Below are 26,694 nucleotides of genomic sequence, written 5' to 3'. Positions count from 1 at the left end.
CACGGGTTCACAGGTAGATGCCGTGTTTCTTGACTTCCGCAAGGCGTTTGACACAGTTCCCCATAGTCGTTTAATGAACAAAGTAAGAGCATACGGACTATCAGATCAATTGTGTGATTGGATTGAGGAGTTCCTAGATAACAGAACGCAGCACGTCATTCTCAATGGAGAGAAGTCTTCCGAAGTAAGAGTGATTTCAGGTGTGCCGCAGGGGAGTGTCATAGGACCGTTGCTATTCACAATATACATAAATGACCTGGTGGATGACATCGGAAGTTCACTGAGGCTTTTTGCAGATGATGCTGTGGTGTATCGAGAGGTTGCAACAATGGAAAATTCTACTGAAATGCAGGAGGATCTGCAGCGAATTGACGCATGGTGCACGGAATGGCAATTGAATCTCAATGTAGCGAAGTGTAATGTGATGCGAATACATAGAAAGATAGGTCCCTTATCATTTAGCTACAAAATAGCAGGTCAGCAACTGGAAGCAGTTAATTCCATAAATTATCTGGGAGTACGCATTAGGAGTGATTTAAAATGGAATGATCATATAAAGTTGATCGTCGGTAAAGCAGATGCCAGACTGAGATTCATTGGAAGAATCCTAAGGAAATGCAATCCGACAACAAAGGAAGTAGGTTACAGTACGCTTGTTCGCCCAATGCTTGAATACTGCTCAGCAGTGTGGGATCCGCACCAGGTAGGGTTGATAGAAGAGATAGAGAAGATCCAACGGAGAGCAGCGCGCTTCGTTACAGGATCATTTAGTAATTGCGAAAGCGTTACGGAGATGATAGATAAACTCCAGTGGAAGACTCTGCAGGAGAGACGCTCAGTAGCTCGGTACGGGCTTTTGTTGAAGTTTCGAGAACATACCTTCACCGAAGAGTCAAGCAGTATATTGCTCCCTCCTACGTATATCTCGCGAAGAGACCATGAGGATAAAATCAGAGAGATTAGAGCCCACACAGAAGCATACCGACAGTCCTTCTTTCCACGTACAATACGAGACTGGAATAGAAGGGAGAACCGATAGAGGTACTCAGGGTACCCTCCGCCACACACCGTCAGGTGGCTTGCGGAGTACGGATGTAGATGTAGATGTAGATGTAGATGTATCTAAAATGTTAATGAAGTTGCTTTTCGTAATGATAATGAACTTAAAGGAAGTGACTTTGGCAAAAGTGCCTTCGCACATTGCTGGTAGTGCTTCAGAGTTTTTATAACACTGGTTCTCTAAAAAAACTAAACTAAACTCCGCCCGAACAGGCCATGACGGCCCAACGGTACTGACCGGCCGGCGTATCATTCATTCTCAGATCATAGGCGTCACTGGATGCGGAAATGGAGGGGCGTGTGGTCAGCACACCGCTCTCCCGGCCGTGTGTCAGTTACCGAGACCGAAGCCGCTACTTCTCAGTCAAGTAGCTCCTCAGTTTGCCTCAACAGCGCTCGGCAGACCGGATGGCCACCCATCCAAGTGCTAGCCTAGCCCGACAGCGCTTAACTTCGGTGATCTGGCGGGAACCGGTGTTACCACTGCGGCATGGCCATTGTCAGACAATGGTTCTTCGGTAGTACAAAACTAAAAATCAAAGCAAAACTTGATATTCAAGAATTTATGCTTTTCATTTTCAATTACTGTTAATTGCATACGCTTATGTAATTGATAATAAAATCTAATTTTCGTATGCATGAAATGTCACAGACTTAGTCGACAACAAAACGAGAAAAAAACATCACATTGGATTTGAATATAGAGCGCAACAATTCGAACCTGTGGGATCATTCATTACGCTACCAAACCACCTGATACAACACCACGAGTGGTGCAGTAGCATCAAAACTTTATCATTTTCTCGGAAACTATCGAGTGTTGTCACCCAAGACAAAATAGGTGTCCATTTACTGTCGCCTTCCTTTCACTAAGCAAGTTTTCCACTGTGTCAGGTAACGACCTACTGCAGTTCCTCCTTGTAACCTGTAGTTTCAGGAACCTGCTGATGGAACTCCAGGCCCACACATGGACCATGTTCTTGCAGTATATCCCCACCAGAAACATAGCTCGACCAGTTCCTACGGATCCAAAATGTCCGTCTTGAGAAACTAACATGCTGTCGAAATTAATCACCAGACACTGCATGCCTCAGAACTACTATGATGTAATTCGGCTCGTTAAAGTAAAATTATCTTCAGGCAAATGCCGGGATAGTTCCTTCAAAAGAGAACGGCTGATTTCCTTCCCCATCCCTCATCCGATGGGATCGATGACCTCACTGTTTGGTCCCTTGCCCCAAATCAACCAACCAACCAAAGTAAGATTAACCCCTACTGATTCTACGGGAACTGGCATGTTTCATTTTCTGTGATCCGTGGACTTTTTAATTCTCTCTTTTCGACTGTCCACGTGAAACTAAATAAATGATGAGCTTTTCGATGAAATCTACATCTAGATCTGTATCTACATGCTTGCTCTGCAATTCACACTTAAGTACCTGGCACATGATTCTCTGAACCACCTTCAAGTTACTTCTCTACCGTTCCACTCTGGAACAGCATGAACGCTTCAAGCTTCCGTGCAATCTCGGAATTTTTATTTTATTATGATCATCACTCCTCCCCAATTAGGTAGGCGCCAACAAAATATTTTCACACTCTGAGGAGAAACATAGTGATTGAAATTTAATGAGAAGCTCCTGCAGCAGTGGAAAACGTCTTTGTTTTAATGACTGCCACTCCAATTCCTGTACCATATCCGTGGCACTTTCTTCCCTATCTCGTGATAGTACAAAACGAGCTGTCCTTCTTTGTACTTTTAGGATGTCCTCCGGCAATTCTCTCTAAAGCGGATCTCACATGTCGCAGAAATACTCAAAAAGAGGGCGGACAAGCATAGTGTAACCAGTCTCTTAGTAAACCTATTACATTTCCAAAGTTTTCTGCCAATAAATCGTAGTCTTTGGTTTGCTTTCCTCACAACAACATTATTACGTGATCGTTCCAATTAAACTTATTCGTAATTGTAATCTCTAACTATTCAGTTGAGTTTACAGCCATTAAATTTGTCTGTTTTATCATGTAACTGAAATTTAACGGGTTCTTTATAGTGATCGTATAGATGTGTTCACAGTTTTCATGATTTAGAATCAATTGTCACTTTTTGCACCGTACAAATATCTTGTCTAAATCATTTTGCAATTCGTTCTGATCATCAGAAGACTTGGCGTAACGGTCTATGACAGCAGAATATGCAAATAATCCATGAGGACTACTCACTATAACACATTCTCGGAGAACGCCAGATACTACTTCTGTTTTACTCGACGAATTTCTGTTAGTTATTATGAACTGTGACCTTTCTGACAGGAAATCACGAATCCAGTCACTTAACTGAGACGACACTTCACAGGCAAGCAGTTTAAATAGGAGTCGATTGTCAGCAATGGGGTCAAAAACCTTGAGGAAATCTAAAAATATGAAATCAATTTGTAGTTCACTGTCGATAGCATTCATGGCTCCATGAGAAAAAAGGCCTAGTTGTGTTTCACAAGAGCAGTATTTCCGGAGTCAGTGTTGGCGATGTTAGTAATATGGAGCTGTAATTCGTCGGATTACTCCTATTTTCATTATTGGGTGTTGGTGTAACTTGTGCAGCTTTCCAGTCTCTGGGTACGGATCTTTCTACGAGCGAACAGTTGTATATGATTGCTAATCATAGAGCTATTGTACCAGTATACTCTAAAAGGAACCTGGCTGGTATACAATCGGGATCGGACGCATTTATTTCTCAAGTCTTTTTTAAGCTGCTTCTCTACATCAAGTTACTTCTAAGTTACTCATGTTGGCAGTTGTTCTTGCTTCAAATTCGGGAATGTTTACTTCATCTTCTTTTGTGAAAGAATTTCGGAAGACTTTGTTTAGCAACTCTGCTTTAGTGGTGCTGTTATCAATATCATTGCCATTGTTATCGCGCTGTGAAGGTACTGATTGCGTCTTGCCACTGGTGTAGGCCTACTTTACATATGAGCGGAATCTCTTTACGTTTTCTGCCAGATTTCGAGACAGCGTTCCGTTGTGGAAACTATTAAAAGCATCTAGCAGTGAAGTTCGCGGCAAATTTCGATCTTCTCTAAAACATCGCCAATTTCGGGATTTTATTATTTTCTTTTAATTTGGCACGCTTTCTGCATTGCTTCTGCAATAATGTTCTTTTGTGTACCTTGGAGGATCAGTACCATCTCTTATTAATTTATTTGGTCTATATCTCTTAACTACCGTCGATATTATTTCTTTGTGTTTACATCTTACATAGTCAGATCGGACGAAGTGGAGGCTGTCTCTTAGGAATATATCCACCGAATTTTTATCTGTATTTTTGAAACATCAGTTAGTTCAAGTTAGATTAAGTAGTGCGTAAGCTTAGCAACCGATGACCTATGCAGTTTGGTCCCACAGGATCTTACCACAAATTAAAAAAAAAAATAGAAAATAATTCGGCCATGTTCGTTATTTGGTCAGGATTATTTGTTGCTAACAGGTCAAGTATACTTTCACAACCACCAACACTTCGAGTGGGCTCCTGAACCAGTTGTTCAAAATAATTCTCTGCGAAGGCATATAGTACGACTTCGGAGGACTTTTATGCCTAACTGACTTTTAACACGTATTTTCGCCAGCATATCGAATGTAGACATAAGTCACCTCCGAATACAATTGTATGAGTGGGTACCTGTTTGAAATGATGCTCAAGTTTTCTTTGAACTGATCAGCAACTGTATCATCTGAGTTGGGAGGGGAGGGAGGGGGGGGGGGGCGAGTGTCGGTAAAAGGAACCAATTTAATGTACTCCGTCTATACTGAGTTGGGAGGGGGGGGGGGGGGTCGGTAAAGGAACCAACTTAATGTACTCCGTCTATTAAGTATAGCCTCTACACATACTCACAGGAACTGTCTACACCCAGTCCTAACCACACAGCCCCCGCTACCTGTGTAACCCCTTTCTGCGTGTAGTAGAATCCTAACCTGTTTAGCAGAACACAGGAACCCACAACCTTGTGGCGCAAGTCGAGGAATCTGCAGCCTACACGGTCGCAGAACCATCTGAGCCTCTGATAAAGACTCTCCACTTAGCTCTGTACCAAAGGACCACAGCCGTTTCCGTCGATGATACTACAGATGGCGAGCTCCGCCTTCATCTCGTTAGCAAGACTGGCAACCTTCACTACTTCAGTCAGCCGCTCGAAACCAGAAACAATTTCTTCCGATCAAAAGCGACATACATCAATAGTAGCAACATGAGCCACCAGCTACAGCTGGCTGCACCTTGTTCTCTTAATGGCATCCGGAAGGCCCCGGTTCACATCTGGAATGACTCCTCCTGATATTCACACAGAGAGCACATTGGATTCCCTCTCCTCCTTTGCAAACGTATCCCTAAGGGGGCCCATTCGCACCTAATGTTGGAGCTCCAATAATCCCACCCTCTGTGAATGCCCAGACTTCACAGTCCCTGAGATTCCTCTGGAACAAGGCGAGCGACTTTATCTCGCTCAGGGACTTTTGTCAGCAACAGATACGAACCGGAGAGACCCTCCCATAGGCTCCTCAGAAACTCTTTCGCTACTGGCAACATCTTGGCACTCGACCACTAGTAAGGAATCAACCTCTGTGCACGCAGTACCCAGGTCGACCACAGCAGTGGACCAATCGGCGCATGTGATGGCCATTGGCAACAGCCTCAAGCTGCGTGACCGAAGCTAACGCCACCTGGAGCTGTGAGCAACAGGTCACCAACTTGCCTCGCATCTGAACACTACAACCATAGTTGCTCTCCATACTAAAGAATGCCTCATAAATACACAGAAACGCAACAAATGTAGTAGTTGAAGCTAAAGAAAATTGACGAAATGTAAAGCAAGTCGCTTTTTATGTGAAGCTGTGTCAACTCACAGTCCTCTAATGCGTTGCTGCTGCTAGAAAGCTATCACTCGTCTGGGGGATGTAACTACTACAAGTAGCTCTTGAAACACAAAAGCAAATGCCTCGTGCAGTGCGAACAGCGGCTCCTTGCACTACACAGTTAATAAAACGTGGAACTCTGATAAATAAACAAACACGTATGAAATATATGAGTTGAAGCTAAAGAAAACTGACAATATTTAAAATAAATCGCTTTTGGGCTGCTAGTTGGAGACTGTGTCGTACCAGGGCTGGATGCTGGATGACACCAGTATCGTGTGATGTATACTCCTCAATGCGAGCTTGAGATACCACACTGTTGAAAAGACTCGAAACTTTCTTCAATTACAAGTATTTGAATTATTCTGATGGTGGGTACGGGCGATTTAATATGGGAAAACTGATTTTGGTTTCATCTTGAAATCTTTAATTTATTTAATCAACCTCATTTCGTTTAAATTCGTTGCCTTTCCAACGTTCAACGTTTTCAAGTCATTCCACAGTGATGCAAACAGTGAGGTGTGCTTCTGGTTTTACTATATTCGTGTGATGCTGAAGTTTTTACGTAAGCAAAAGCTGATGGGCAATTGTATTAGGAGACAAGATGATATGCACAGCGACTATTTTAAAAGATTATTAAGCCTTTCCAATAGTCTCAAAGATTAAATTAAATTACAATTAACGTTCTTCACTGAGTCAGATCTATCCACAATTGAAGTAATATTACGAATTGCAGTCCGTTTTAACAATTACACTTCGATAATACACATATGGATCTTATGATAGCCTAGAGGGTTCGTCAGTATGGATTAACCGGAAATAAACTGCCAAGCAAAATGCGCCACATGTGAGATGCTGCATAGAAATCCCATGGTGGTGGTGGTGGTTAGTGATTGACGTCCCGTAGACAACGACGTCATTAGAGACGGAGCGCAAGCTCGTGTTAAGGAAGGATTGGGAAGGAAATCGGCCGTGCCCTTTCAAAGGAGCCATCCCGGCATTTGCCTGAAACGATTTAGGGAAATCACGGAAAACCTAAATCAGGATGGCTGGAGACGGGATTGAACCGTCATCCTTCCGAATGCGAGTCCAGTGTGCTAACCATAGAAATCCCGTGCCACGCTCACCTATGGTAGCCTTTTCTCGTTACTTTCGTTCCTCTCTGTCCGAAAATTTAGAACCGCACTCATCAGGCGCCTTTCACTTATGTTGACAAAGTATCTCCAGCAGTTATATTGTTCAAAAATGGTTCAAATGGCTCTGAGCACTGTGGGACTTAACTTCTGAGGTCATCAGTCACCTAGAACTTAGAACTACTTAAACCTAACTAACTTAAGGGAATCACACACATCCATGCCCGAGGCAGGATTCGAACCTGCGACCGTAGCGGTCGCGCAGCTCCAGACTGTAGCGCCTAGATTCGCGTGGCCATTCCGGCCGGCGAGTTATAGTGTAACCGATGTAATTAGACGATATATTTCGTGGCTATAGTTTTTACAGAATGTACGATATTATTCGTCGAGAATTACATATTCAGCACATTACTGCCGGCAAGCTTTGTTCCTTTGTTTCACATTATCATTACGACTGCTTCACCTTTCATGTTGTCAGGATCTGTAATCGAACTTGCACTGCAATGATACACTTGTTTAATTATCTTCGCAGCTGTCGAGTTCTATTTTTAGATCACCGGAAAAAAATTCTCCTGCATAGTACGCTTTCGCGATTTGAAACTGTATGTTAATTGCAGCATATGAAATATGATTATGAAACATGAACATCCACAAGCAGTGTTATGTTATCTTTTCATCTGTGGTATTATGTATTAGAAGTGGTGCCAATGCAGCCTTTAACAAGGGAAACTGTGTTCGAGTGTAGTATATTAAAATGAATTTTATTTACACATAATGTTAGTAACATCTGGTAATGCTAAAAAAGCGAATAGTTGCCAGTGAATGAGTTTTTTAATTTCCAGTTTGCTAGAAGCAGAGAAACGAAAACACCTACGACAGATACAGAAGAGGAGAACAGACGAAATAATTTCCCACGCTCTTTATTTATCATGTTCGAGTTGCAGTCGGTGCATCTGGATATTATTCGTAACTACGATTTATATCCAGTTATAGAAGTGGTTACAAAAATGCAAATAAAACTCATTAGTATATACAGTGTATTTCTGCTCTCAAGTGAGTGCATTGTTGCAGTGGCAGCCGGCGCTAGCCAGCTCAAGAAACACATCGGCAGAGAAAACACATCCTGCCTGTCGCCTGTCTGACAGAGAATTAGAAAAATTATAGGAAACATTTGACAACTATGTGATCGTGGATTTCCTTACTTTGGTTCAGAACTATCCTGGCACATTCACTCGATATTTTGTTGTTACTGAGACTAAATATGCTGTATCATTCGCACTTAAGGGATGACATAAAGGTAGCAGATTTGTGGTTTGACTTCAGGAAGCTTGTTTCAACAAGAAATGCAACTTACTTCGCCATTTACTTTGCGATTCAACGTCTTAGTAATCATTGAGACGACAAGAGAATGATGTATGTGAGCTTAGTAGTAGTACGTTCGCCCTTCAAGCGGGAGACTGCGTTTGTTTTCCGTTCTAATCTCTTTGGAGGCAAGATTTTTCCCTGTTCTGTGAAAAAGTCATTAGGAAGTAGATCGACAATCAGTGAAGAAACCTTAAGACAAATTTCCCCCATAAATTTTGTCGCTACCTTGATTCTGTGCCCTCCACATCTAAAGATGAATACCCTCCCGAACTGCACACTTGTAACGCCTGTTCTTTCTGCAACTGTATTGTCTTAACTGTGGTGCTGAATGATTTGGTAACTAGACTAATTATGTGTCTAACCTTACTGTTACACTTGCGTACTTTAGTGGTCGTCCTGAACACAAATTCACTATGGCTGTGGCGTGAACGTAGACACAGACTGTTTTGAAGCCGGAGGTGCGTATTATCCTGCTGATTCGTGACAATATGGATATTTTTGTTAACTAGTACCTTTTTTGTAAAATTAACAGAATAAGATGCAATTCATTTGCATTAATAAAGTGCATGCTAAATAGCGTTTCCTCGTTGGTTCACTAACCACAGCAGATAAACACCAGAGATACACTCCTGGAAATGGAAAAAAAGAACACATTGACACCGGTGTGTCAGACCCACCATACTTGCTCCGGACACTGCGAGAGGGCTGTACAACAAATGATCACACGCACGGCACAGCGGACACACCAGGAACCGCGGTGTTGGCCGTCGAATGGCCCTAGCTGCGCAGCATTTGTGCACCGCCGCCGTCAGTGTCAGCCAGTTTGCCGTGGCATACGGAGCTCCATCGCAGTCTTTAACACTGGCAGCATGCCGCGACAGCGTGGACGTGAACCGTATGTGCAGTTGACGGACTTTGAGCGAGGGCGTATAGTGGGCATGCGGGAGGCCGGGTGGACGTACCGCCGAATTGCTCAACACGTGGGGCGTGAGGTCTCCACAGTACATCGATGTTGTCGCCAGTGGTCAGCGGAAGGTGCACGTGCCCGTCGACCTGGGACCGGACCGCAGCGACGCACGGATGCACGCCAAGACCGTAGGATCCTACGCAGTGCCGTAGGGGACCGCACCGCCACTTCCCAGCAAATTAGGGACACTGTTGCTCCTGGGGTATCGGCGAGGACCATTCGCAACCGTCTCCATGAAGCTGGGCTACGGTCCCGCACACCGTTAGGCCGTCTTCCGCTCACGCCCCAACATCGTGCAGCCCGCCTCCAGTGGTGTCGCGACAGGCGTGAATGGAGGGACGAATGGAGACGTGTCGTCTTCAGCGATGAGAGTCGCTTCTGCCTTGAGCCAATGATGGTCGTATGCGTGTTTGTCGCCGTGCAGGTGAGCGCCACAATCAGGACTGCATACGACCGAGGCACACAGGGCCAACACCCGGCATCATGGTGTGGGGAGCGATCTCCTACACTGGCCGTACACCTCTGGTGATCGTCGAGGGGACACCGAATAGTGCACGGTACATCCAAACCGTCATCGAACCCATCGTTCTACCATTCCTAGACCGGCAAGGGAACTTGCTGTTCCAACAGGACAATGCACGCCCACATGTATCGCGTGCCACCCAACGTGCTCTAGAAGGTGTAAGTCAACTACCCTGGCCAGCAAGATCTCCGGATCTGTCCCCCATTGAGCATGTTTGGGACTGGATGAAGCGTCGTCTCACGCGGTCTGCACGTTCAGCACGAACGCTGGTCCAACTGAGGCGCCAGGTGGAAATGGCATGGCAAGCCGTCCCACAGGACTACATCCAGCATCTCTACGATCGTCTCCATGGGAGAATAGCAGCCTGCATTGCTGCGAAAGGTGGATATACACTGTACTAGTGCCGACATTGTGCATGCTCTGTTGCCTGTGTCTATGTGCCTGTGATTCTGTCAGTGTGATCATGTGATGTATCTGACCCCAGGAATGTGTCAATAGTTTCCCCTTCCTGGGACAATGAATTCACGGTGTTCTTATTTCAATTTCCAGGAGTGTAAATAAATCAGCACCAGTACAGCCTGCCACACTGTCTACAACAGTCTGATGATGTTCGAGTAGATTTCGACTTAATGCTTGAAAAATTATGTTGATAGCACCTGGCCTTATTGCAGTTTATGCTGCCTTAACGGACAGTAAAGCTGTGCAGTTCAGCATACCTATAAATCGAGGGGTCTCGCGAATTCTATCCCCAACTGTACACGGTAACACACAATTTTCGGCAGCCGTGTTGGAAGTAAATTACTTCTTTGGTCAGTGCAAGAGAAGAGCAAGAAACTGATTTAATGTGCAACAGTGAAGCCTCTAAAGCGTTGTACTTAGGTCTGGAGAAATGACAACCACTTGTCACATGTCTTCCGAAATCGCCGATTTCTTTATTTTAGAACTTCGAAACTACAAATCACACGGTTCGAGACTACAAATCACACAGACATGCATCTCTCTTTGGTTCCATAAGGGAGAAGTAAAGGTTTGCACCAGGCAGCTTCGGCTAACAAAGTTAGAATACGTCATGACATTGATATAAGCGTCACTTCACGTTAGTTGAAGGTGCAGAGGGGTGAAAGGAAAGGAAATGAACTACTGATAACAGCTACGTCGGAAAATTATGCGGAATCAGCAGCGACAATAAAACTGTATTCCTGAGTTGCGTTAACCACAGCGCGGGACTATCTCGGTACGCTTCCCAGTTGACAAATCACTTCCACCTAGCGCAACCTATCCGCAATCGCCGCCTATGTCCTCCAATGTCGCTGATTTTAAATTCCTGCTGTAGGCCGAACGTAAATGTGCATCCGCACTAAAGAAGCGCCAATAGAGGAGTATCAGTTATACACTGAAGCGCCAAAGAAACTGATATAGGAATGCGCATTCAGATACAGAGATACGTAAATATGCAGAATAAGGCGCTGTGCTCAGCAACGCCTGTATATGACAATAAATGTCTGGCGCATTGTTGGGTCTATTACTGCTGCTACAATGGCAGCTTATCAAGATGTAAGCGAGTTTGAACGTGGTTACAGTCGGCGCTCGAGCAGTGGGACCCAGCATCTCCGAGACAGCGATTAAGTGGGGATTTTCCCGTGTACCGCGAATAACAGGAACCCGGTAAAACGTCAAATCTCCGATATCGCTGCGGCCGGAAAAAGATCCTGCAAGAACGGGACCAACGACGACTGAAGGGAATCGTTCAACGTGACAGAAGTGCAACCCTTCCGCAAATTGCTGCAGATTTCAAGGCTGGGCCGTCAACAACTGTCAACTTTCGAACCATTCAAAGAAACATCATCGATATGGGCTTTCAAGCCGAAGACCACTCGTGCATCCTTGACGACTGCACGACACAAAACTTTACGCCTCGCCTGGACCCATCAACACTGACACTGAACAGTTGATGACTGGAAACATGTTCCCTGGTCGGACGAGTCTCGTTTCAAATTGCATCGAGCAGATGCACGTGAATGGGTATGGAGACAACCTCATGAATCAATGGACCCTGCATGTCAGCAGGGGACCGTTCAAGCTGGTGGAGGCTCTACAATGGTGTGGGGCGTGTGCAGTTGGAGTGATATGGGACCCCCGATACATCTACATGCGTCTCTGACAGATGACACATACGTAAGCATCCTCTCTGATCACCTGCATGCGTTCAGTCCACTGTACATTGTTGCAATTCCAGCAGCACAATGCGACACCCCTCACATATCCAGAACTGCTACAGAATGGCTCCAGGAACACTCTTCTGAGTTTCAACACTTCAGATGGCCACCAAACTCCCCAGGCATGAATATCATTGAGCATATCCGGGATGCCTTGCAACGTGATGTTCAGAAATGATGTCCATCCCCTCGTACTTTTACAGATTTATGGACAGCCCTGCAGGATTCATGGTATCAGTTCCCTCCAGCATTACTTCAGACATTAGTCGAGTCCATGCCACGTCGTGTTCCTGCACTTATGAGTGCTCACGGAGGCTCTAAACATATTTGGCAAGTGAAACAGTTTGTTTGGATTTTCAGTGTATGTTAAAAATATATAGTCTATGTTCGCCCAAATGTTCATTAGGCGGTCGTATAGAAATCTGAAGTAAATCAGCCTAGATCATTAAGAGATTTTTCGTAACAATCTTTCCCCTCTATATACGTGTGTTACATAGATATATGTTTCAAGCCAGATTACGAAATCTTACGCAGACAGTGATCTTCCACTTGTTTTGAAGGTATACTGTGCAAAATTTCATCAAGATCAGAACATGACTGTAGATCTGTATGACAAACAAACAAACAAAACGTCAATCTTTTATGTATATAGATTAATACTGATCAAACCAGCTGCCAGTGCCAATCAACGTACAATAGATTCCTTGTGGAAGGAGGAGCGAAAACCGTATCTATGCGGAAAAAATTATGGACAAGATTAAGACATCACAGTATACTATACGTGCGTCAGCAAAGAGGTTTCCTCGCGTTTTCTTACAAATGCAGGAAGTATCCAGGAAATTTTACCAGACTGTTCAAAAAGAGTTGACGAGGTGACTCGTAAATTAAAAAACGCTACTGTGACCTGCACGAAATCGCCGAATTTCACGGAAGTGCTTTGCGAAGAGTTTTTAAAATCTGTCATTCTTCCACAGGTCATCATCACCATCATTATTATTCTGACAAAAGGCATGTTTTCAGGTGGTAATTCTCCAAGCTGTCCGGTCTTCTGCCATCCTCTTCAGGTCTGCATAATTTCCTCTTCCCTTTAGGTGTCTATCATCTTGTATCTCCTTCTTCCTCTCAGTCTTCTCCCACAAACCAATCCTTCCAAAGCATCTGCTAGCAAGCACTCCCTTCTCAATGAATGTCCCAACCAGTTGTAATGGTTCTTTACTTGCGAAACCATTACCACCCGCCAACCCTATTTTTCGATACCGTAGATTAATGAACATTTTTCTTTGTAATGTCTCATATTTTTCACTCTATTCGAATTTGGTTTCATTTTTATATGTATGTACGTCGATATTTTGAGATGCTGAAATCGATATATCATCTAGTGTGAATAGCTTTGTACTAATAGTTATCTTTGATGCTGGTTTGTGACTTTTGGCGCGGAAGCGTACAGAGTAGTCAAGTTTTTGTGTTGAATATGAACAGTGTTGACTTTGTGTTGGAAATGAAAAGATGTCTGAGTTGTGGACAATGAAAAATGTTGTGAGTCTTATTAAGAGCAGTAACGGCTGCGAAATTGTATGATGAAGTAATGTTTTGGACATGTGAAAGTATAAAAAGTTTAATAAATGTGAATTTTTGTGAAAAGTGAGTGTCAAAAATTATTTTCAAGTGACCATTGTTTAAAAAAGTGTGAAGCACATTGTAATGCAAAACATAAATCATCAAATTAATCCTGAAAGATCGTCTTCGTAAGTTATTCAAGTCGGTGTAATTAACATCCGAGTGCCTCTCGCACCAACAGCGATAGTCATGCTACCTACACAACAATTTTAGTTGCGAGCCAAAGCCAGAGCGAGATCGTCGTTGGACTGCAAATACAAGATAAGTGATATTATTTTTAATTTTCTTCAGTGACTGTAATCAATTGATGTAGCAATACCAGCCACATTAAAGACCTTTTAGTTGCGCAATAAAAATATCATACTTTGAGTGCGCGAAGTGAACAGTTTTTGAACTAATTAACTGTTAGTGGAGGTATTGTTATACAGTTCTTTTTCCTTTCTCTTACAACCTCCAGCAAATATCTTCTTTCACCAACCCTTTACAATACTCTTTCATTACTCACTCTTTCCTTCCAGCTTATTCTCTCCATTCTCCTCCACATCCACATCTCAAATGCTTCTAACCTTTTTTCATCCTCTTGTCTCAGCGTCCATGTTTCTGCCCTATAGTGCCACACTCCAGACAAAACATGTGCCACGTCTTTTCCTTAGACCTTTATCTACACTCCTGGAAATTGAAATAAGAACACCGTGAATTCATTGTCCCAGGAAGGGGAAACTTTATTGACACATTCCTGGGTCAGATACATCACATGATCACACTGACAGAACCACAGGCACATAGACACAGGCAACAGAGCATGCACAAAGTCGGCACTAGTACAGTGTAGATCCACCTTTCGCAGCAATGCAGGCTGCTATTCTCCCATGGAGACGATCGTAGAGAAGCTGGATAAAGTCCTGTGGAACAGCTTGCCATGCCATTTCCACCTGGCGCCTCAGTTGGACCAGCGTTCGTGCTGGACGTGCAGACCGCGTGAGACGACGCTTCATCCAGTCCCAAACATGCTCAATGGGGGACAGATCCGGAGATCTTGCTGGCCAGGGTAGTTGACTTACACCTTCTAGAGCACGTTGGGTGGCACGCGATACATGTGGGCGTGCATTGTCCTGTTGGAACAGCAAGTTCCCTTGCCGGTCTAGGAATGGTAGAACGATGGGTTCGATGACGGTTTGGATGTACCGTGCACTATTCGGTGTCCCCTCGACGATCACCAGAGGTGTACGGCCAGTGTAGGAGATCGCTCCCCACACCATGATGCCGGGTGTTGGCCCTGTGTGCCTCGGTCGTATGCAGTCCTGATTGTGGCGCTCACCTGCACGGCGCCAAACACGCATACGACCATCATTGGCACCAAGGCAGAAGCGACTCTCATCGCTGAAGACGACACGTCTCCATTCGTCCCTCCATTCACGCCTGTCGCGACACCACTGGAGGCGGGCTGCACGATGTTGGGGCGTGAGCGGAAGACGGCCTAACGGTGTGCGGGACCGTAGCCCAGCTTCATGGAGACGGTTGCGAATGGTCCTCGCCGATACCCCAGGAGCAACAGTGTCCCTAATTTGCTGGGAAGTGGCGGTGCGGTCCCCTACGGCACTGCGTAGGATCCTACGCTCTTGGCGTGCATCCGTGCGTCGCTGCGGTCCGGTCCCAGGTCGACGGGCACTTGCACCTTCCGCCGACCACTGGCGACAACATCGATGTACTGTGGAGACCTCACGTCCCACGTGTTGAGCAATTCGGCGGTACGTCCACCCGGCCTCCCGCATGCCCACTATACGCCCTCGCTCAAAGTCCGTCAACTGCACATACGGTTCACGTCCACGCTGTCGCGGCATGCTGCCAGTGTTAAAGACTGCGATGGAGCTCCGTATGCCACGGCAAACTGGCTGACACTGACGGCGGCGGTGCAGAAATGCTGCGCAGCTAGCGCCATTCGACGGCCAACACCGCGGTTCCTGGTGTGTCCGCTGTGCCGTGCGTGTGATTATTGCTTGTACAGCCCTCTCGCAGTGTCCGGAGCAAGTATGGCGGGTCTGACACACCGGTGTCAATGTGTTCTTTTTTCCATTTCCAGGAGTGTAATTTACCACATTAGAGTCTACTCTTTCTGTTGAATTCCTCCTTCGCTATGGTAGTTGGAGTTTTCACCTTCTGGTGACATCTCAAGTCTTCAGTTATTGTGCTTCCAAGATATTTAAATGCGCTTACTTGGCTAATGGTAGATTGTCCTACTTTAATATTGGACAGTCTGCGTCTTGTACTGATGACCATACTCTTTTGTTTTTGCTGTTTTTATTTGCATCCCATATTCCACGCAAGCTTCATTCAGTTCTTTCAGAATGTTATTCAATGTCCGCTCTCTTTCTGCCAGTAATACCATGCCATCAGCAAATCTTATACATTCTATTCTATTCCCAGCAATACATATTCCTCTTTTCCCATATAAGCCTTTCAGAATAACCCCTTCAAGGTATGCGTTAAACAACATTGGGGAAAGGCAACAATCTTGTCTACCACCTCGTCCATTGCTGCTTCATTCTGATATTTCATTTCCAATCATTATCCTTCCTTTCTGGTGTAAATATAGTTTCTGTAAGTCGTCTCTCTTTCCAGTCTACCCCTTTCTTCGTCAAAATATCCCCGTGGCCGCGCGGGATTAGCCGAGCGGTCTGGGACGCTGCTATCATGGACTGTGCGGCTGGTCCCGGCGAAGGTTCGAGTCCTCCCTTGGGCATGGGTGTATGTGTTTGTCCTTAGGATAATTTAGGTAAAGTAGTGAGTAAGCTTAGGGACTGATGACCTTAGCAGTTAAGTCCCATAAGATTTCACACACATTTATTTCAAAATACCCATCAGCTTGTTACACTGAACTCTGTCAACAGCCTTTTCTAAATCTATAAAAACGGCAAATATTTCTCTACCTTTTTCCATATATCTTCCGCCTATAGTTCTTAACAGGTCAATAGTATCTCTTGTTGTTTTTCCTTGTCTAAACCCGAACTGCTCCTCTGCAATCCGTCTATCCAGCTTGCCATGTAGCCTTCCATTCAACATTCTCAGCAACACTTTAGCTGCATGAGAAATTAGACTGATGGTCCTGTGCTCTTCACATTTTTTAGTGTTTCTCTTTTTCTCTATAGGTATCATAACTGTTGCAAGGATGTCCTCAGGCCATTCCCCTTTGTCATATATCTCATTACAGAGGTAGACTACTTCTTTTCATGCCTTGTTTCCCAGATTTTCAATAGTTCTGCTGGCAAATCATCAATTCCATATGCCTTCCTATTCTTCAGCTCCTTCAGCGCTTTTTCTACTTCTGCTTCCAAGATCGTGAATCCCTTTCCATCTTCCGGCACATCCTGCTCCACTTCAACCTTAATTTCGTTTTGAGTTTCATCCCCCTTATACAGACGTTCAATATATTACTGCCGTCTGTTCAAAACCTCCTGTGGTTCTTCTGCTAGAGTACCATCTCACTAGCCACTTTATACATCATTTCATACTTTTCCTCTTTCTCCGTTTCCTCTATTTTGTCGCATTTCTGTTTCATCAATTTTTCCCTTGTTTCTTCAGTTTCTCTTCTTAATTCATTATGCAGTTTCCTATACCTCTTTTTGCCTTCTTAAATTTCTACATTTTTCCACTTTCTCCGCGCTTCCATCTTTTTCAACATGTTTTCTGGTATCTATTCTTTCCTGGTACTTTTGGGATACTCTAATTCCTAGTACTTCTTTGGCAGAGTCCATGAGTCCTTCCCTCATTTTTATCCATTTGCCATTACAACTACCTCTTTCCAATTTTTCCATAAATTTGTTTCCCAAATCCAATGCCTTTCCCTATCTCTTAGAGTCGTTCTATGTTTAGTCTTTCTTTTGCTTTACTTCTCCAGACTTTTTTCAGCTTCACTTGTATTTCTCCCACTACTAGGTTGTGGTCTGAATTTATATGCGCTCCTGGTTCAGCTTTGGAATTCTTCAAACAGTTCCTAAATTTTTTTGTATCAGGATGTAGTCCAACTGATATCTTTCCCTATTCAAATTTTATATCCATGTGTAATGTCTCCTTTTGTGGTGTTCAAATAATATGTTACCCACTGCTAATGAATTTCCTGTAAGGAAATTAATTAGTCGTTTACCTCTCTCATTTCTTATTCCTAATCCAAATTTTCCTATTGTATCTTCATCTCTTCCTTCATCCACCACTGCATTCCAGTCCAACATGATGATAATGCAGGCTAACAAAACTAACGGGGTTCCATTTAAAAAAAACAACGTAGGTTTGTGTTAAAATCATACTTCCGTGCATTTTTTAATGGTTTGTATTAACCAGTTACACTAGCTCCTCTCCTCATGTTCGGTCTGTGGAATCGATTCGTCAGTATTTGATGTGGTTTACGAAATATATCCAGAGGTAATGTTAGGTGACTCACCCTGTATATACCTGTATTAACACCAAATCTTTTGAACTACCTTTCAGTCGTATCATCATCAGTCTTCCATCACAATATTGTACCTTGATTACCTTATTTTTCAGCTTTTGCCCTATCAATATTCCTACTTCGTTTTCACCGCTCTTGATTTCTCCTGAGTAAAAGAGCTTATAATCTCCACTTCCTATCTTCCCATTCTCCCCATCTCATTTCACACAAACCAAGGTGGTACAAGAATAATTTCTTCAGATTACTGATTCGTGGGAAGGGCACAATGACCAGAAACTTAACGACCAAATCTCTGTGCTGAAAGAAAAGCACGCAGCTACACTATACAAATTATCTCCACTCAAATGCACTTCACTTCGCCAACAATGTGATGTTTGTTTTTACAGGCAGGTTAAAATTTTGACGCAAAAATTCAAATTGCTTTCGACTTGCTTCGGGTGAAGATTCTATAAAAATACATTTTAAAATTCTACACAATTCTACACACGCTTTCACAGGAATGCTCAAATACGAGTTTTTCGCATCGAAGTTGATCCAAAGAAGATATTTATGAATTTCTCTATGTCCTATATCCTTGTAAAAAGAGATCTACGGACGAATAAAGCTACTACTACCACCAGTACTACTACTAAACTAACTGTCTTTGCCGGTACCCGGTCTGAAAAATCTGTGCTTGCACGGCAGTAGTTGTAAAATGTGCGTAGTGCTCAACGTTTGTTTCGATTGCTTCTACAAGTATCAACCGGAAATCTGTTCTAGCACGGCAAGCGGTAGCGATTAAGACAATTCTGTAATCTACTGTGTAGCAAACAGAACAGTCATTTGCAAAAACTTTTCTGTAATGATTACTTTACTAATGAAATTACTACGGCGAAAATTGTTATTTTTGAATAGTTTTGAACGACATATACTATTTAATGATTTTTTGTGCTAAAAAAAGTATATGGCCAATATCTGAAGATTAGCCATTGCGCTGCGCTCACTTGGTAGAAACATTACTGACACTACGGGCGTGGCATAAAACTTGAAAATTGATTTTGTCGAAAACTTGGGGCCGTCGCTGAAAATCAGCTACCACGAATTCAGAACAGGTCTCTCTACAACGTACCTAAGACTAATCAAAAGCCGGCCGCGGTGGTCGAGCGGTTCTAGGAGCTCCAGTCTGGAACCACGCGGCTGCTGCAGTCGCAGGTTCGAATCCTGCCTCGGGCATGGATGTGTGTGATGTCCTTAGGTTAGTTAGGTTTAAGTAGTTCTAAGTCTAGGGGACTGATGACCTCAGATGTTAAGTCCCATAGTGCTTAGAGCCATTTGAACCATTTTTTTAACTCATCAAAACCCGTGATTAACAGGTCTGATCGATCCCCTTGTAGATTGGCTTTTCTTTTATAATTTGTGTGTCAGTTTCTCCAATTTCATGCCACTTTATTTGATTTTCCCATTCTTTCATTACATTATAGTTTCTTTCTGCCAAAAATCTCCACTTTCCGGCAGTACCGTTAGATATAATAATAATTATTATAAATTAACGCTGTTTCATAGTATTACGGCTTCACCAAGCGCTAAACCGTATGGAATTTATACGTTCTCTGTGCTTTTCTTACTCGCATAAATGATGATATTATTTTATTTCACACACATGTATTTCTCTGTTGTTTTTTCTTATTTATTTCCGTTATTTTCAACGCGTTTCGGTATATTACGTGGCTAAGTAAATAGTTCGTGAATTGAGATTATAATTTTATCATATGGAACATTACTTTGTGCACGAATAGCACCCGCTGCTTTCACACATTGCCTCTATGTAGCCTCCTTGCCTACGTATGAAATCGTTGCTCAAAGCTGACGAGTGAATCCGACATTCGAATTTATCTAAAGAAACTGTATAGCTTACCTCTGAATTGGAGGAAGTCTGCCCAGAAGCCTTTCATTGAGACGGGAATCAAGATATCGAAGTTTATCCTTGGGCAGTCTGCTGATGTAGTTGAACATGAAGTTGTTCCAGCTACTGAGGAGCATCTCATTCCGATCCATTACGGCCGTTGCCGGCAGTGTAGACTGCAGCTGGTGCGGAGGTGGCGGAGGTTCCGTCTGCTGCGGTTGCTCCTGGTGGATCTGGTGTTGCTGTTGAGGCACCTGTGGCTGTGGCAGCTGACTGAACTGGTGCTGCGGCTGCTGCTGTGTGGTCTGCTGAGCTAATTGCTGGTGTTGCTGAGCAACCTGCGGTTGTTGCTGCTGAGGGAACTGCTGGGACGCCTGCGACAGCTGCTGCTGAGCGAACTGGTGGTGTCGAGGCACCTGCTGTTGTTGCTGAGGCTCTTCCGACTGCTGCTCCTGAGGGAACTGGGTTTGCTGGTGGAGGAATTGCTGCTGGTGCTGTTGAGGGCCTTGCAGCAGTGGAAACTGGTGGTGGGGCGGGCCGGGCCACTCGTCTCGCGGCTGGCTGCGGGGGCGTCGCGAGTTCTTGCGGGAGCGACGCGCCTTGTTCCTGCCGCCCTTGCGCCGCGGGGGAGATTCGTCGTCCGAGTCTTCGTCCACCAGGTCCTCGAGGCGCACGCTGCGCTTGCGCAGACTGCGGCGCACGAAGTGGCTGGTCTCTTCCGCGCTCTCCGGCTCCGTGCTCTCCAGCAGGGCCATCATGCGCAGTTCCTCCTCGGTCGAGTGCTCGGCCGCTGGCGGCGAGTAGTACTGGAGCCCAGACTCCGCCAGCAGCTTGCTGAGAGGGTCGTGTGCGCCGTCTGCCGCATTTCGCAATCCGGTGCCGGCCTCGCTGCCCTCGCCTAGCTCCATAAACTCTTCCAAACAGTTGTTACTCCGGTCAGTGAGCGCAAATTCTGCGCCGCTCTCCGCATCTTCAGACAGGACGATCTCTTCCTCCGCCATATAGTTGTCTACCGTGTCGGCGAAGAAACGATCCACAACGTCTGAATCGACAATGGTTTCCTCGACCAAGATTGCATCCATTTCTTCAACGTCTTCCAGTACCTTAATTTCTTGTTTCCTATGGAAAAAGAAAACAAAAGTTAAATAAGTCGTCTACACCACCTATCGACGTTTGGTTCGTTTTGGACATGAGACGCTCAGTGTAGAGGTTCTTAGCGTCTACGCAGCAATCTTTTTGCAAGAGTGAGATGAACGTTTAATATGATTAGCATCTCCGTATACACGGTGGAAAAAAAAATATGATAAGGTCAAAATAGAACACGTACATTCAAGCAAAATTATCGAGATAACTACACTACTGGCCATTAAAATTGCTACACCAAGAAGTAATACAGATGATAGGCGGGTATTCATTGGACAAATATATTATACTAGAACTGACATGTGATTACATTTTCACTCAATTTGAGCGCATACATACTGAGAAATCAGTGCCCAGAACAACGACCTCTGGCCGTAATGAAGGCCTTTATACGCCTGGGCACTGAGTCAAACTGAGCTTGGATGGCGTGCACAGGCGCAGCTGCCCCTGCAGCTTCATCACGATACCACAGTTCATCAAGAGTAGTGACTGGCGTATTGTGACGAGCCAGTTGCTCGGCCAGGGCAGCAGTCGAACATTTTCTGTATTCAGAAAGGCCCGTAGAGGACCTGCAACATACGGTAGTGCAATATCCTGCTGAAATGTAGGGTTTCGCAGGGATCGAATGAAGGGTAGAGCCACGGGTCGTAACACATCTGAAATGTAACGTCCACTGTTCAAAGTTCCGTCAATGCGAAAATGAGGTGTCCTAGACGTGTAACCACTGGCACCCCATACCATCACGCCGGATGATACGCCAGTATGGCGATGAAGAATACACGCTTCCAATGTGTGTTCACCGCGATGTCGCCAAACACGGATGCGACCATCATGATGCTGTAAACAGAACCTCGATTCATCAGAAAAAAATGAAGCTTTGCCATTCGTGCAACCAGGTTCGTCGTTGAGTACACCATCACAGGCGCTGCTGTCTGTGATGCAGCGTCAAGGGTGACCGCAGCCATGATCTCCTAGCTGATGGTCCATGTTGCTGCAAACGTCGTCGAACTGTTCGTGCAGATGGTTGTTGTCTTGCAAACGTCCCCATCTGTTGTCTCAGGGATCGAGTCGTGGCTGCACGATCCGTTACAGCCATGCGTTTTAGATGCCTGTCATCTCGACTGCTAGTGATACGAGGCCAATGGTATCCACCACGGCGTTTCGTATTATCCTCCTGAACCCACCGATTCCATATTCTGCTAACAGTCATTGGATCTCGACCAACGCGAGCAGCAATGTCGCGATACGATAAACCGCAATCGCTATAGGGTACAATCCGACCTTTATCAAAGTCGGAAACGTGATGGTACACATTTCTCCTCCTTACACGAGGCATCACAACAACGTTTCACCAGGTAACGCCGGTCAACTGCTGTTTGTGTATGAGAAATCGGTTGGAAACTTTCCTCATGTCAGCAGGTTGTAGGTGTCGCCACTGGCGCCAATCTTGTGTGAATGCTCTGAAAAGCTAATCATTTGCATATTACAGCATCTTCTTCCTATCGGTTAAATTTCGCGTCTCTGGTAAATGGACGTGTTTCTGTGTCTAGGAGTGTGGTTTTGTCCCTTTAAGCTGCTAAATGATTTAAGTGATTTCTTAAACTCACTGTAGCTACTTTACCTGACATATTGTCACAAAACTGAATATTCATATAGAAAAACACAGAAACTCACGATTCAGTTTTTTGCTACAAAAGCCCAGCAGTGAGCAGTTGGGCAAGATGGCGACAGGTAACAAGAAAGCGTCTGTTGTGCTTGAAATGGATTCACACTAGTGTGTCGTAGCAGTGCAAAATGACACTTCAGAACGGAGTTCATCAAAGATCCACCAACTGCCAACTCCATTCAACGATGGCTTTCGCAGTTTAGACCTTCGAGCATACCTCTGCAAGGGAAGTCAGTGGGTCTGACTGCAGCGAATGAGCCCCACAGACGAACTTATGGGGGGGGGGGGGGGGGGGGAGGGGGTCCGCCCCGGGCCTCTGGTAGGGGGGCTCTAAATGTCGTCCTGGTGGGCCTCCAAATGTCAGGCGCCTCGAGATTTGGAAGCCCCCCCCCAGAACAAGACCATTCTCAATCGAATCCCATACAAAGCAAAAATATGTTCAGTAAATAGGAGGCCATTTATATTTGATAGTCCATATACATGCAAAATATAAATATAGATACCTACATACATCAGTCCAATTAGGTAGGTGAAGAACATTTAGAATTTTTGTAAAACCTTGCATGGAGCTTAAAAACTATAGAACTATAAACAATTATATGCTAAACGCAGTTATCCTCCATGAAGTGATGTCTGATACACCCTACCTTACAAACTTCACAAGAGCTCTCCTGAGAAACTTGCAGAATTAGCATTCCTGGATAAAGGATATTGCGGAGACAGGGATTTGTCACAGCTTGGGGGAAGTTTCCCGAGTGAAATTTTCACTCTGCAGCGGAGTGTCTCACCGAGGCTCGAACTCGGTACCTTTGCCTTTCGCGGGCTAGCGGTCCACCAACTTTTTTTTGTGTATTTTGTTCGTTATTATTCGCTGTATTTTTCATTCGTGGGCGTCACGTGGCATCCGCTGAAGTTCGTTGTTGATACTCTCACTCAGTTTTTTTTATTTTTATTTTTTTATTACAGAGAGCAGCCTGCTCTCTGACCGAACATGCTGAGCTACCGTGCCGGTAGCCAACCGAGCACCCCAAGCACAAGTCACGGCCTCTCCTCACAGCTTCACTTCCGCCACTACCTCAAACTTCACAAAATCTATCCTGCGAAACTTGCAGAACCGGCACTCCTGGAAGAAAAGATATTGCGGAGACATGGCTTCGCCACTGCCTGGCGGATCTTTCTGTGTGCGGCACACAGTTTGATCTTCCAGAAAGTATTATATCAGCGCACACTCTGCCACGTCTCTGCAGTATCGTTTCTTCCAGGAGTGCTAGTTCTGCTTCTGTGGAATTTGGGAGATAGGAGAAGAGGTACTGGCGGAAGGAAAGTTGTGTGGGGGGTCGTGAGTCGTGCTTGGGTAGCTCAGTTGGTAAACCACTTGCCTGTGAAAGACAAAGGTCCGAATTCGAGTCTCCATCTAACACATACACTTTCAATCCGTCAGGAAATTTCAAGACTGTGATGTGATTGCAAAGGCTGCTTGAAGAGGTCGAGTGTCAATATGCACGTAGATACTGCTGGTGAAGCTTCAGGGAAAAGGATAAAATATAAAAACAGAAGGAGACTCCCAATGTGGAGCCAAGACATAGCACACACGACAAAATGTAAGAAACGGGCCTCCCTGAAATATCTACAATGAAAGAAACCAGAAGACCATATCGAGTATAAGCAACACACAGCATTGGTCAAAAGAGAGAAAAGAAATGTTCAAATGTGTGTGAAATATTATGAGATTTAACTGCTAAGGTCATCAGTCCCTAAGCTTACACACTACTTAACCTAAATTATCCTAAGGACAAACACACACACCCATGCCCGAGGGAGGACTCTAACCCCGCCGGGGTCAGCCGCATAGTCCATGACTGCAGCACCCCAGACCTCTCGGCTAATCCCGAGCGGCGAGAGACAAGAAAAATATGGAGCCTGCTGTACATGGGAAACAAACTAAATCCTGTAGGATGGTGAAACAACTTAATAAAGATGAAAGAGAGATGGTTCAAATTAATCCCATTTCAGAAGAAGTGGTTGGCTTATTTCCAAAATCTATGGACTGGTCATGAGGAGAACGTGAAACCTGCAGTTAGTGACGAGCATGTTAATTTTATATCAATGAAGTACTAAAGGTTGTATTAAGAGCATCTAAAAACAAAAAATTGCCAGGGGAGGACAACGTCTATATGGAATTATTGAAATGTGTTTTGGAGTCATTACGCATAAAACTGTTGAATTTTATAAATAATTGTTGGAAACACGGAAACACCCGAGAAGTGGCAAACAGCAGTTGTTATCCCATTATTTAAAAAAGGTGATCGCAGAAATTGTTAGAATTATCGCGGTATTAGTCTTGAAGATATTACGCGAAACTAATAAAAATATACTAAAGGTACTTTTGGAAACGTTTTATTACCCAAGAAAAGAATGGATTTCGAATGAGAAGATCTTGTTTAGCCAATGTTTTTCCATCTTGCCAAATTACTGAAAACATAGAGAGTGCAATCATGCCACACACATAGATTTCATTGGCTAGATTAAAAGAAAGCTTTTTATAAAGGTAACAGAGTTTTTTTAAAAAAGAATGGTATATTCCAGCATCTAATAAGTGTAATTCACAGTATGTATGTACATAACAAGATAAAAGTACAGAAAGGAATTTCGTTTGCGAGAAACATCTGTCAAGGAGTGAGACAAGGGTATCCCCATCAACCAGCTTATTTAATATATACATAGACGACGCCATAAAGACATGGCAGAATAAAGTAGTCCACCATTCTAAGCACATAACAACATAAAAGTACAGAAAGGAAGTTCGTTTGCGTGGAACATCTATCATGGAGTGAGACATGGGTGTCCTTTATCACCCACATTATTTAATATATACATAGACGACGTCATAAAGACATGGCACTATAAAGCTTAATAATAAAGTTGTAAATACATTCCTGTTTGTGGATGATCAAATGATTTTAGTGGACTCAGAAGATAAATTAGAGAGAGCTATTTGGTCCTTCCAAAAGGTGGCAAATGATTATAACATGGCAATATCTACAGGCACAACTAATATAATGGTATTCTATGGTAAGGATCATTTAAGAGAAAAAAACAACAATTGATGATAAGCCGCTAGAACACGTAAATTCTTTTAAATATCTGAGATGTGAGGTCTCATATGTCACACACAATGAACAAGAATACAAGGCGCAAAAACTCCAGCGGTTGGTAGGTTCTATAAATCGCACTCTCCTTAAACAAGTTAGATAAGAGACAGTACTACAACTTTATAATGTGGTGGCAGTGCCAGTTCTAATGCATGGGTTAGAGATTTGGAGTCTAACCACTAGTCAAAGGAGGAGGAGTCAGGCAGCTTCTACGACCTCTGGCTGGTTACTGACTCACAGATCGGACAAAATATAATGAAATAGGAGTGAACTGGGTGGCAAAAGCATACTTCAGGTAATAGAGTAGTACAGAAAAAGGAAATGTTGGGCGTCCTAAGAAGAGATGGAAAGACCAGCTGCAATTCACTTGAAACTAGAACAGGTAAGGATGCCTAAACCAACGATGATGATGATGGTACTCTAACGTTGAGCGCCTTCAGTTAACAGCTTTCCGAACAATTTCGGAACTTCTGCATAAAATTCTTACAGTTTCCAGGATAAACATACCTTTTGTTGCACTCGTCTATCGTTCTTAGTTTTCGAGATATTTAATTTTGAAATGACGAGACTGCTTCGCTGGATACCCTGTGTTTTCACTCTGTATAAGCCGAGCACTGCCATACGT

At 44.1% G+C, this 26,694-nt stretch overlaps 1 protein-coding gene and 1 pseudogene across 1 annotated transcript in view; both read right to left on the bottom strand.

Annotated features, from left to right (window-relative positions):
• The window catches only part of LOC126336150 (uncharacterized), an 84,895-nt gene that overhangs the window by 6,478 nt on the left and 51,723 nt on the right, over positions 1-26,694 (bottom strand). Inside the window, exon 3 of the mRNA XM_049999642.1 lies at positions 20,121-21,227. Within this exon, the coding sequence (XP_049855599.1) occupies positions 20,121-21,227 (1,107 nt within the window). The remainder of the gene's footprint in view (positions 1-20,120; positions 21,228-26,694) is intronic.
• Positions 1,444-1,561, bottom strand: LOC126337399 (5S ribosomal RNA; annotated as a pseudogene).

Source organism: Schistocerca gregaria, chromosome 2, assembly GCF_023897955.1.
Source record: "Schistocerca gregaria isolate iqSchGreg1 chromosome 2, iqSchGreg1.2, whole genome shotgun sequence".
Classification (NCBI taxonomy): Eukaryota; Metazoa; Arthropoda; class Insecta; order Orthoptera; family Acrididae; genus Schistocerca; species Schistocerca gregaria.
This window is presented reverse-complemented; position numbering and strand designations above follow the sequence as displayed.